The following is a 13,485-nucleotide window of genomic DNA, read 5'->3' as shown; positions in this document are numbered from 1 at the left end:
ATCATTTCTTACCATTTGACCTTGATGTTTGACTTACTTTTGAAAAAACTTTAAACTTTTCCATATCTTTTCAATGGTTGCTGATAGGGCTCTCATATTTCACAGGTATATTCCTCGAGCCAAGACCTTACTTTGGATACCATCATATTTGATTTGCATTTGAGAAAGTTTAACCTTTGCTATAAGTTGCCATACGGGGGCATCAGTGTTTCACAAACACATCTTGTTTCATATAATTTTGATAAAGAGAGAGTTTGTGCATATTTTCACCAAGAGATTTCTATGTATTTCAAATTACTTTTTACAATATCTAATGTCATATGTGCTGCCCATAGACTTCAAAGTAAAATTGACAATATAATCAAGTTTTGTACTTTCCTTTGGTGGAGTATCTTTATTTGATAACACCTTCAATATGCTACCATTATTAAAAATATTCAGACCATTCATTTATTAGGAACAAAATATGGTCGTATACATTAAATACAATGTAACGTAACATGCTTTTAGCAATATGTGGTCCTCATGCTAATGCATAAATTATGCATGTATTTTTCAAGCAGTGGGTGGTGTTTCCAATGTGATTGAAAACATTAAACTTATACAAAATAAAAGTGAAGAATTCTTTAATATAAATTATAATTGTTGTTACACTCATTTCTGAATCAGAATTATACATAATACAACCAATCATCAACAGAACATTAGAGCTAAGGAAAACTATTTTCTAACATTACAACATAATTATCACATAATTATGAAATATCACATACTTATAGCCATGCATAGCTGTAGAACCTACAATATGAGATAAAGTTTTCTTCAGCAGGTTTAATTTAATTTGGTGATGAATAAAATACACGCTTAATTGATACTGTAGATCAATACATTTCCGTGACACCTTTTAAAATTATTTTAGTCATAAGTATTGTATTTATAAGCAAGTCAAAATTTTCACAAAATTGATATTGTTATAATTATATATAATCTTTAATCATATTAAATAGATGTAAATATATATATATATATGAGAATGAAATTTTAGCGACTGGATAGTCTTGCATAACTACTCAAAAATAAAGTTCTTGCAAATAAAAAAAGATTTTCCAAATTGCAGTAAATCTTTGCACAATCACATCTGACATTATAATATATGGTAGTGTAAATAAGGCCTGGTGTGTAAAATTATACAAAGGTCACACTCAAAGTTGTGCATTACTCAAATTGTTTACCATTTTATAAAGTTATTGCTGATAACACGTACAATTAGGATATATGATTGATGAATGGTTTGTGGTTGATGTTCAAAACAATCTATGGTAATGCCTCATAACGTTAGACACCATTTATTAGCTGGATTTTCAATTATAATTGCCATGTATCATCTGCATAATGTAAGGCTTAATAATGACTGAAGTTCTACACATATATTCTTCTCATTCAACGTCCCATCCAGAATGGGAGAGCTAGGATCGTACATTTCCGCCATGATTGTGACAATAAGGTACAGGTGTGTCATCAGTAAGGGCCCTCTAGAGTCATACAACACTTTTAGCTGTCTTATAAAATGTGTAATTCATCTTCGTTGTTTAATAAACTAATGTTCACTTAAGATAAAGTCCAAATAATATACAGTTGAACTTCGGTATCTTGAACACTGATATCTCCAATACCACGAATATGTTGAAGTGATTTTGAAGTCCCGACCCTTATTCTTTAAGTATTTTACCCTGGATACCTCAAATCCTCAGATATCTCTCAGTTTTTTCTCGGTCCCATCAAGTTCGAGATAACAAGGTTTGACTGTATGTTAACATCTGTCATAACAAGATATATGTGTATGTTAATTTTTTAAGTTACATACAATTGTCTGTATCAGACAATTCATGCATTTCCTCATACTAAATAATACTTCAAACATACCTGTATTCATTTTTTCTCAAATCTAATTACAGTCTAGATAATGACATTATAATCAAATGACTTCTTCATACAAAAATGGAATATTTTTTCACAAAACCATTCCAAAAGTTCAGTCCTGTAACTTTTTTTGCAGAAATAATTGATAAAACATAAAAGATATTCACTTGAATAGATGTGCAGTATACATTGTAGATATGAAACATTTCATATATAGCATTTTTTTCTTTGATTTTACTTTCTTTCCTCCTTTTTAAAATTTTTTTTTCTTATCTTTTTTTTTTGTTTTTCATGTTTTTAGTGTTCATGTGTGATTTTTAGCTGTATCACAATACAAAAAATATACATGCAATAAAAATGCACTTTTTCAAACTAGCTACCAGGGGGTATATTGAAAGAGTTAAGTATTTTGCATTCATTAATGCAATCTTTCACTCTGACTCATTTATTTTAAAGTCTTGTATGACTGTCCCTCAACTCTCATTTCTAATACCGAGTTCTTTACTGTCAAATGCACGAATAATTCAAGATATAACAGAACAAACTCTGTATCCAGCTGTTGATATTTCAATAAATAAAGTTATGAAAATTGTTTGATCCACCCCTCAGTCCACATCATCTTCATATTTTTCTCCATCTCCAATGGCCGATGTAGAACTCTTGTACACATGGCTGAAGTGAGAATGGTAGCCACTGTCACAACTGTTGTATCTCTTCAGTGTATTCTTACAGAGTCTGAAGACAGGCTCATGTGGGATTGAGATTAAGGCAGACTCATGTGAGTTTGAGCTAAAGGCAGGCTCCTGTGAGTTAGAACTAAAGCTTGGCTCTATAGAGCCTGAAGGAAATGCAAACTCGGGCAACCTAGAAAGGCAGATTGCTTGGGGATCTGAAAAAGACACAGTCGTATTTTAGATTATGCTATATATATAACTGAACTCATTTTTTTTAATTTACAACAAGTAATGCTTATATCAGACCTCATGAGAGATCTATATCCATTCTTCAATATACAATGTACAGTGGTGCCTTGTTAAATCAGGAAAAATTTGTGGGGATTAATATGTACCAATGATAAAAAGTATGTTTCAGTAATCTGCATATATAATCTGGGCGGTCTGCTTGGGGAATGCAAGTGTCCGGATTACAAAGGCTAGACTGTAAATCCAATTAGAATGTTATTTAACATTAATACACAGTACTGATGGAAACATTATACTTAGAGAGTCTTTAAAATGCTCTATTCTCAAATTAAATGGTATCAGAGCAAATGGAGAGCCCATAAAGAGAGAAAGGCAAACAAAGTTAGGTAATTGATGAAGAATGAAAATAAAGAACAGAAGTAGAGGGTATTTTTTGTATGTTTGTGTTTGATTTCAGTCTATAAAATTTTATTCTCTGTGTATAAGAGTCAAAAACACACTTTTTGATGCATCAAATTATTTTTTCATTTAGCACATTATTTCATTTTTTAGTTACTTAAAATAAACTTGATGAATGAGGGAATAAAGTAGAGTTAAGAAGAACAAACACAAGGAACACTGAGCACAAAAACTGAACTGTGAGGAAACAGTGAATGAAGGATGATTGATTGATTATACATGCATATTGTTTAGCATCCTGTTTGAGAATTTTTCACCAATGTCGGAACGTTACCGGGTTTAGGTGAAGTGCCATAAATGTTGACATATATGCATGGTGCTTATGGCCATAACTATAGTGCCAATCCTAACATGACACAGAACCTTGTTTTTTTTTTAAAGGTCTCAACTTAAGGACCTGTGACTTCCACTTTTAATGTCATGGGCTTGGCAAAGGAATAGTTATTTCTATGTTTAATGTCTTAAGTTTGATGCATTACCAGGAAGGAGAACTGAACTTGCACCTCCCATTCACAAAGCCAGCACCCAACCACTAGCTATAAATAGGCTACCGCAACAGGTACAAAGAACGAAATATGAGAAGGGGCACAAGAGCAATATCTCAGGGATTGTAAGTCAGTCATTCTACAATAAATGGACCAATTCAGAGTATAAAACATGAAAAAAATAATTGTTTCAATTAGCAAAATGAATATCATAATTCTCTAAAGGACATATCAGTGAACTTGAAGACAAAGAATTGTCCACAAATCTGGTATCGTTAACTTTTTACAACAATTTCAAGATGCCATTGATTTTAAGGTAATGTTACGGAAGTTAATGCTTGATCAATCCTTATTGTTTTTTAAATAAAGCTGAATTTGACCAATTTTTCATTTCTGATGTTCAATAAAGAATGCTAAAGTATGATTCAAGAAGTCTCGCATGAATCTAAATTTAAATTAAATTTTTGGGAAAGGTATTGTTATGGAAGTTAATCGTTAATTCCAAGCAATAAAAGTTAAAATTTTCTTCAATAGTTAAAATCAAAGTTAAACTTTGTTTTAGGATATTAAACAAAAGTATGAAGCCTTTCGCTCCCAAAATAATAAAATTTTTTATACCTTTAATGCAAAAACTTTCCTGAATTACCGTTACGGAAGTTAAATTTTTAAGAGAGACAACTGTTTTTGTCTAATTCATTTTGTTATGTCGAAAATGTAATTGTCTAAAATAGCTGACTCGCAACTAGAATCGATGATATAAGGTTCCGTAGTCACTTTCAGATAAAATTCAGTTCTTTTTTAAAGCTGCATTCTATGCGTGAAATTTAAAACAAAATCGTTACAGAAGTAAATCAATCTTAAGCGACATGCTTATGATTTTGCATGAAAGGAGATCCATGCATTTCTTTGCGAGAAGTGGTTTTATTTCTTTTTATATAGGATAAAAGACATTTTATAACATTCATTGCAATCTATTTGGAACGATTTTACAGCTGGAAATTTCATCTTGAAATTTGTAAATAAATGAAGCGACATTAAGATTTGCAGTGGAATACGTTTTTCAACATAACATTATGTTCGTATCAAAACTTTAACTTCATATATATTGGTGAATATTTACAAAACCATGTGTGTATGTTAAGTCTTAGAGTTGAAGTCGACCTTTAAATTTATAGTTAAGATATTACAACGGTAAATTTGTAAGCGACATAAAAAATTCTTAATTGGTCATGTTTTTGTAGAATGACTAAAGTATGAATATAAGCATGTTCAGAATAAACATGTCTCAATGTATCTAGTTTACTTTGTTACTTAAAATCTAGAGCAAATAAATTAACAAATTGTATAGTAGATCAACATACATGTGCCTCCTCCGAGAGGTGGGAGGGATTCTAGGGAGGGATCGTTCAACAGGTTGTCTGAAAAAGAATTAAATACCAGTAGAAGGATTGATAGATTAGATCATGACAATTCAAATTGCACAAATTTTTAAGTAATACAGGTGACTCTCGATCTCTCAAAGTTCAAGTGTCCTTTAAAAAAGTTCGAGAGATAGAGGGGTTCAAGAAATCTAAAGGGAAAAGAAATCCCTTAATTTTCTGGTCCGATCATTATGGTTCTATTATTATGTTTACCAGAAATATTCATTCATGTTGAAAACTCATTTGTATTTTACTAGTAATTCACTTGATAATTCAAACAACAAAGACAGTATCTTGATTAAACAAGAAGTCTGTGAGCCAATGCTCACTAATAATACCCCCGCTCTGATGTGAATACACAAGTTCAGTTATGGACAAACACAATGATAATCAGAAAATTGACATCGGATTTGTACAAAAATGAATCCCAACATATGGCATGTCTAAACAAAGAGTGTGTTAAAATTTCAAGCACCTGCGATGAGTAGTTGGTGAGAAAACTGTGACCAAAATTTGTTATGTATGGTACGGACAGATGCACAGATAAACAAAAAGTTGACATCGGATTTGTGCAAAAATGAATCCCACCATATGGCATGCCTAAACAAAGAGTGTGTTAAAATTTCAAGCATCTGCGATGAGTAGTTGCCGAGAAAACTGCGACCAAAATTTGTTACATGTATGTATGGTAGAGACAAACGCACAGATAAACAGGAAGTTGACATCAGATTTGAACAAAAATGAATTCCAACATATGGCATGTCTAAACAAAGAGTGTGTTAAAATTTCAAGCACCTGCGATGAGTAGTTGCTGAGAAAACTGCAACCAAAATTTGTTATGTATGGTACAGACAGACACACGGATAAACAGGAAGTTGACAACGGATTCGTACAAAAATGAATCCCACCATATGGCATGCCTAAAGAAAGATTGTCTTAAAATTTCAAGCATCTGCAATGAGTAGTTGCTGAGAAAACTGCGACCAAAATTTGTAACGGACAGACAGACAGACACTTAAGGGTAAAACAGTATACCCCCTCTCCTTCGGAGCGGGGGTATAATAATAAAAAAATCTTTCAGTTTCAACATTTATTTGTTTTGTTTTAATTTCATTACTTAATTCAGATAGCATGGCATGCCTGATATCCCCTAGTTCACTGGACCCTACAACTGATTGCTCCATATATCTTTTCAGTTATTGAGATTGCAAAATTGTGCAATAGTTGCCATACTGTGATTGTGTAGAAATAGAATAAAGGTTTGTAATTTATAAGAAATATTTGACATGCCTATTATTTACACTCTAAAAATCATCATTTCGATGACTGCTATGGCGAAATCAGTCATGAACAGTCAATGACTATCTGTTTTTTTACTTGACCAATCAACCAATTAATTTTCAACCCTCGGATGACACAGAGGTTTAGTGTCACCTATGTAAACACCTACTTAACATACTGAAAACCAACTTTCATTCGCGACAACTTTATTTGCGATTTACTGGGGGTAAATTAGTTCGCGACGATTAATTTTTGCGATTAAGCCATCTTTGGATCTGTTGTAAATAAACAGAGACTATACAGACCGGTTCACGGCGAGAAATATTCGCGATGACGAGGCTCTCGCGAACTTAGCAAAAATTTCTCGCTCGTGAATAAAAGTTGGTTTACAGTATCTACTCTAGCCCCAGATATTCACTGTAATACAGGTAAGTCATAGCTGAATTAATTTCACTCTTAATTGGCGTACATGCAAAATCAACACTTTGAGAGACAGAGAGTAAAAAAAACAATGAAATGTGTGTAACGGGACCAATGACTAGTTTCGAGAGATAGAGAACATTGAGAAATCGGAAGTTCGAGAGATCGAGAGTAAATTTGCTTAGTTTTATAGAGGATAAAATAGGACAGGGGTTTTACTTCGAGAGATAGAGAAATTTTAGAGATCGGAGTTTGAGCCATCGAGTCACCTGTTCATGTATATGCAGACTGTGCCCTGACTGCTTAGGTTTGAGAACATGTACAATAAACATATATATTTACTTATTAAACAAAAGTCATTTACCCAGAAAAGAGTCCATCATATCTGAGTTTGAAACCTCTGGATCACTGCCGAGATTCTCAGAGTAATCACCTGTATTTCTGTCTCCTGAAACAAAAACAAAATCTGTCATTTTAAATCACTTCATCTAATCACTTGATTTCATCAAACATGTGTATGAATATAACATACTCTCTTCAAAAATTACAAATACATTATTGTTTGGTTTTAATTGATTTTAAGCCTCATCCATCTTGAATAAGAATAGAGTTGTTTTAATGGGACTAATACACTACCCCCTACCTTGTTTTTATTACCATATTTGCAGGGCACTAGATCTTAAGCTCAAATACATTAACTTGTACACAATAAATTTAAGAGTATGTGTAATCACTGAAGATGCTGAAGTTAGAGACTTCCAGCAACTTTTATCTATGGACAGATAAAATAATTTATTTAACTAACAGTCATTGTCAATAATAATGAAAAGAACTGAAATTATCGCACCAATAATACGGAACTGAAATTATTGCACCAATAATACACAAAAAATATGTCTGAGGAATGAATCCAAAGCTGTTGTCTGGCCAAATTCAAGTTGCCAAAAGATGTTAAATTACATTTGTAATATAAAAGTATGGTAGATTATTAGATGTCTGGTTGTATAAACTCACCCTGTACTGTCTCTGTAGCAGTTGAGGCCAGACCTGTAGGACTGTAGTCACTTGGGATGTTGTCCTGGATCACAGTCTCGTTATCACTTTCTGAACCCTTTGGTCTCTGACACTGGGTCATCTCCTGAAAAATCACAAGTTATTATTTTACTATCTGCAACAATAAAAAATTTAATAGGTGTGAAATTTTTTTTGGGATGAAAAAAAAATCTATGAATTCAAACATCTTGGTTGTGATGATGTGTATTTGATTTAATGCATATATCATGTATATGTGAAGAAAGAAAAGCATGTATTGGATTCTGAATAGACTTTATATTCATTGCTATTCATTTTAATAAAATTAGGAAATGACTTAAGAGGAAAGGAACCTAATAAGTAAAAAAGTTTAAAAACACAAACTCTGTTTTTTTGGGGGGAAAAAAATTCAACACAAGATGGGTTACTAAATCACAGTAGAACATTAAAGATGATTTATATTATATGTAACAGTATATGGCCTAGCATGATTTACCTCCCCTCTAATTCCAGGCTTTGTTGTGCTTAAGTCATTCCAGGTTGTGTCGTTGCTGAGATTCCTACCTAGATCTGCTTTTCTGTAAATTGGACAAATATGTATATTTGTAGAAGAGAAATTAAATCCTTCAATGGTGGAATTAAATGTTATATCAGAGTTCTATGTTCTATTAAACATAGGTAATTAGAGATTACAGAGCTCACCTCAATGAATGTTGTCTTTAAGTAAGGCAAAGTCCCACACTAAACTAATAATCTAGGAGTGTGCATCCCAAGATGCAACAATTATGCAATTTTGGTCTGATAGGCTTGCAGTTACTTGGGAATAGACTTATCTGAAAACTTAAAACTAGTCACTCATCCAGAAAATTTAAGTCAAATCCAGCATCCGAAGCAAGTTTTGAGATTGTTCGTCCCTTGATGCATCATCCATGCAAGTATGGTTCAGATAGGCCTTAAAGTTACTTGGAAATGAGATCTGCTCCAAAAACTTTAATCTGGTTACTCATCCGGAAAATGTAGGTCAAATCCAGCATCTGAAGCAAGTCCAGTAGTGTGAATCCTTAGATGTATCATCCATGCAAGTTTGGTCAATATAGGGTTTATAGTTACTTGGAAATGACATCTGCTCCAAAAACTTTAACCTGGTCACTCATCCGGCAAATATAGGTCTGACTCAGATCCAGCATCCGAAGCAAGTCCAGTAGTGTACATCCTTATATGTATCATCCATGCAAGTTTGGTCAATATAGGGTTTATAGTTACTTGGAAATGACATCTGCTCCAAAAACTTTAACCTGGTCACTCATCTGGAAAATATAGGTCAGATCCAGCATCCGAAGCAAGTCCAGTAGTGTGCATCCTTAGATGTATCATCCACGCAAGTTTGGTCAATATAGGGCTTACAGTTACTTGGAAATGAGATCTACTCCAAAAACCTTAACCTAGTCACTCATCCAGAAAATGTAGGTCAGATCCAGCATCCGAAGCAAGTTCAGTAGTGTGCATCCTTAGATGTATCATCCATGCAAGTTTGGTCAATATAGGACTTATAGTTACTTGAAAATGAGACCTGCTCCAAAAACTTTAACCTGCCCCAAAAACATTAACCTGGTCATTCTTTAGCTGAAATTGCAGCATCTGAAACCTGACTGGTACAATGAAACACACTAGAAGCATCCTCCATGTATCTCTGACTAATATAGGCCATAGAAGTACTTAAAAAGAAAACTGCTCCAAAAACCTTGACCTGGGACGCCGACGCCGAGGGTATTACATTCGTTGAGGTGAGCTAAAAACTCTAATCTTGAGTTTCAATGAAGTTACTTTATCTTAGATCAATAGATGCATATAAAACAAAATTTCTTACAGCTTGGTAGCCTGAGTGCTTCTACATGTATCACTGAGCAATTTATTTACGACTAAGATATTTACCTCTGTCCTTTGATATTTGAAGTATGAAGAGCTGATCCATCCCCAATCTGTACTACATTGCAGTTGCTGATGACAATATTAAACGTCTCCTCTGAAATCATGAATCAAAAGAGAGCTAGGACTTTCAGGTTGTATTTTAATGAAAATATGACGTGCTTTTGTACTTGATACATGTATTGACATATGGCTATCAAAACTTATCACACTCAAGCAAATTGACAGATTTGCAGTACCCATCCAAATTCCATATTTTTGCTACTGTTGACTTCAAAGTTTGATCATTTTAAAGGTATATAATACCAATAATTTTCTCTGAGTTCACTTCACTTTCGACTTCTCTTATAATTAAGATGATCTTTTCAACAGAAAAAAGTTTGGAATTCGAACAGTACTAGTGACTTACTAGGCTTTTTGCCTTTTTTCGCTGGTTTTCCTACAGTTTCCTTCTCCTGAGTGTTGCTAGCTGCAGCCTTGGCAACATATGCTATAGCCGGTTCTGTGTATGAATCATAATTCATTACAACTTCATCATCTGGAGGCTTTTGAGCCCCCAAACCAGGACCTGGTTTTGTAGGAGTTGAACAGACTTCTTTCCTCATAAGCTGATCCTGAAAGCATTCATTGTCATACAGAACGTTAAACAGAACAGAGAGGTTAAGTCTGTGCTATTTAACATGACTGTGCAGCACTGTTTGAATGTCAAGACATTTTGAAAAATACCTGCATTACAGTTCACTTGACCTTGATCTTTAACCTACTTTTCCAATGTATGCTATATGGTTAATTTATCTTATGTCTTCTGAATTTTGAGACGCATGGATTCGAGAGCTCATGACACTGTACTTTTAAATTGTATGATCAGTTACCACACAAATTGACTATAAATACATGTACTATAAAAATACATTGGAATCAGTATACCAAAATGGTCATTTAATATAAAGTCATATAAAGTTATAGACTGATAACTGCATTAAAAGCAGACTGATATCTCTCTCTTAACTGTTACAAATCTGAGGGGTACGTTGTTGAATTAAACATGTATGAATAGAATACATAAATGTTATTTCTAATAATTTTATTTGCATTTTAGCTTTAAGGGCCAAGGAATCATATTTCTATTTGATTATCACACTTTATGATAAATACTATTTTATCACAGTCTTAATATCTGTGTTTTTTTTTCTTTGCAAGCAAATGCATGAACTAATAATACTAGTGTGCAAATAAATAGTTGACCACTTCACATTATGTAATACTAGTGTGCAAATAAATAGCTGACCACTCTTAGATTTATTTATATATGTAATGATGCTATAGCAGGCGACACATGCATTCCTTGGAACACTCTAGCATTATTTATCAATGTGTACTGTGGAATCATCATTGTTCCTGGGGGACCAATGTTCGTGGGTCACCCTTACCCACGAATTTACATCCCCATGATTTTGAACATATTGATTCATTGAATCTACTGTATAAACGAGTAACCCACGAAATTACCTCCCCACAAACAAGTAAAATTTTGCTTGACCACAAACATTGACGCCCATAAAATTAAAATGATTCCACAATATGTCATGTACATGCTTATGATCCTAAACCTTGTCCTATTAATATTCTCAGTTCAGATACACACCCACTAGTCGCCCACGTGGCGCAGTGGTTAGAGTGTTTGCTCTAGGGATGCAAAGTAAGGAGTTGATCCTTACATCGCTGGTTCAAATCCCATTGCAGGATGTTGAGACCAGTAGATTAGAACTAATGGAAAGATGTATTGCCTGAACTTTCATTTTCAGGCAAAATGAAATCTCATTCATACATTGTACATGTATATGTAGTTCAAGTAACTGTGTTTTGTGACTGGGAATAAAATTCACTCACAGCAGATTTTTTTTCTTTTGCTGGTGATATATTTAAGAAGTGCATTAAAGCATTTAATGGATAATATACCTTTTACCAGTAACCTGATTATAATGCATTGAAATACAACTTATAGAATCCATCTTGTTACACTTGTTTAAAGGTTACCTGACTTCTCTCAGATTTTTCTTTGTCTGTTGGACTCCTACTCAGTGACCCATTGTCAACCTCCAGAGAAATATCTCTTTCAGAAGAATCCAAGGTACTGCTGTCTTCACCTCCACTTGCTTCTGCTGAGCTACTTTGACTTGTGGTGTTTTGTCCTTGAGACTCTTGAATACCACTTTGTCTATTCCCTGTTGCGGCTTGGGATCTGCCATTTATCAGTGGTGACCCCTCTCTGACCTCTGCCCTTTCCTCTCCTTGTTCTTGGACTACAGATCTACCTTGCAAAGTATGTACATCGGGCATGCTGTTAATGTTGAAAATATTCTCTGTATTATAATATGTCACTTCCTTTGAAGCACTATTCATGAACATCTCTGGCGTTGGTGGTGGTCCACACATCTGCTCAAAGCGACGATCAAAATCATCCAAAAAATTATCATTTCCTGTGAGAGCTGCGATCATGGCATTCTCTCTCTCCTGGAACTTCGCAATGGCTGTTTTTACCATGCCAATGACTTGTTTCTGAACAAATCCCGGATTTTCATCCTTGCAGTAGTAATCAATGCCTCGCATCATAGTAAGACCTGTTGGAATAGAATATTCACCAGCTTGGGGGTTTGCTGTTAGAACTGGCCTGATGCAGTACATCTTTTGATCTTTAACAACTTTTGAGCAGTGCCCAGTTGGTGTTGTTGGATCAAGTCTTGTTTTGCCAATACCTTCACTAGTGAAAAATTGAAGCTTTTTGTCTGAACAGTAGTTCTTGGTGAGAAATGGTAGGATGTATATTGCTCTCTCACATATGTCATGAACATTATCATCATGTGCTGGAGGAAACTCTTCGCTATCGTGGGTCTCAATTTTTACAAATTTTCCATTTTCTATTGTGTATACAATCCTTTGAAACCAGATTCTGAATTCCTCAAATTTTGAAAAATCCTCTTTGGCTGATACAAAAACAAAGTGAACCAGCTCGAACGGCTCCACAGCTTCTTGTGTAGCATTTCTAGGATACCTTGGATCATTCCTGTAGACTTCCGCATTACTTATTCTGTTAGGTCCATTGTATTGGTGCTTTGGTCCTGTAGGAAGAGATCTCTCATCAATAACTTGAGCATCTGTATCTAAGTCTCTTGGAGTACTGGTACATGTAGCCATGATTTTGTTATTACTATAGAAAAGAAAGTAAAGTAATTCAAGCACATTTGTCACTTATAAATTTAAACATTATATCAAGTATCTTTGTAGGAAAAAGACAGTTTTCGTTGCCAAATTTTATTGATGAAAGTCCCAGTGAGACTTAAATGTTTCAAATACTGTAAATCAATTTGCCTATGTGGCATCAAAACTGTGTTGAAAAAAGGATGGGACACTTTACCCATAAATACTTCTAATTTCATTAATACAGTAAAACATGCTTACAGCAAAAACACTTATTATGAATTGACACTTATAGCAAACACGCTTATTCAATAAATAAGGTAACATTTTTAAACTTTTATAGGGATGTAAATATGGGTTGGTCATGTGATCAAATCCCATAAAGCCTAAGGTTTTTATGGTAGATTTGATCACACACCA

General features: G+C 33.9%; 1 protein-coding gene across 1 annotated transcript; it reads right to left on the bottom strand.

The window, feature by feature from the left end:
• Window positions 1–414: 414 nt before the first annotated feature.
• On the bottom strand, window positions 415–13,067 carry LOC133184798 (uncharacterized). The gene is made up of 8 exons (XM_061319873.1): window positions 11,905–13,067; window positions 10,277–10,481; window positions 9,874–9,964; window positions 8,438–8,519; window positions 7,924–8,047; window positions 7,274–7,357; window positions 5,149–5,205; window positions 415–2,809 (listed from the first exon to the last, which is right to left on the bottom strand). Exons 1-8 carry the CDS (start codon window positions 13,060–13,062, stop codon window positions 2,526–2,528), a joined length of 2,085 nt encoding a protein of 694 aa, XP_061175857.1. The 5' UTR covers window positions 13,063–13,067; the 3' UTR covers window positions 415–2,525.
• Window positions 13,068–13,485: the final 418 nt, after the last annotated feature.

This window comes from Saccostrea echinata, unplaced genomic scaffold (assembly GCF_033153115.1).
Source record: "Saccostrea echinata isolate AGI-Se365-2 ecotype Australia unplaced genomic scaffold, CSIRO_AGI_Sech_v1 ptg000011l, whole genome shotgun sequence".
In the NCBI taxonomy this organism is placed as follows: domain Eukaryota; kingdom Metazoa; phylum Mollusca; class Bivalvia; order Ostreida; family Ostreidae; genus Saccostrea; species Saccostrea echinata.
This window is presented reverse-complemented; position numbering and strand designations above follow the sequence as displayed.

Excerpts from the sequence above, each read along its gene's own strand:
- LOC133184798 (XM_061319873.1), bottom strand. The coding sequence starts at position 13,062 with ATGGCTACATGTACCAGTACTCCAAGAGACTTAGATACAGATGCTCAA. Across the intron at positions 5,206-7,273 it reads TATGATGGACTCTTTTCTGG|ACAACCTGTTGAACGATCCC; the intron begins GTAAATGACTTT and ends ATTCTTTTTCAG. Across the intron at positions 2,810-5,148 it reads ACCTCTCGGAGGAGGCACAT|ATCCCCAAGCAATCTGCCTT; the intron begins GTATGTTGATCT and ends TGTCTTTTTCAG.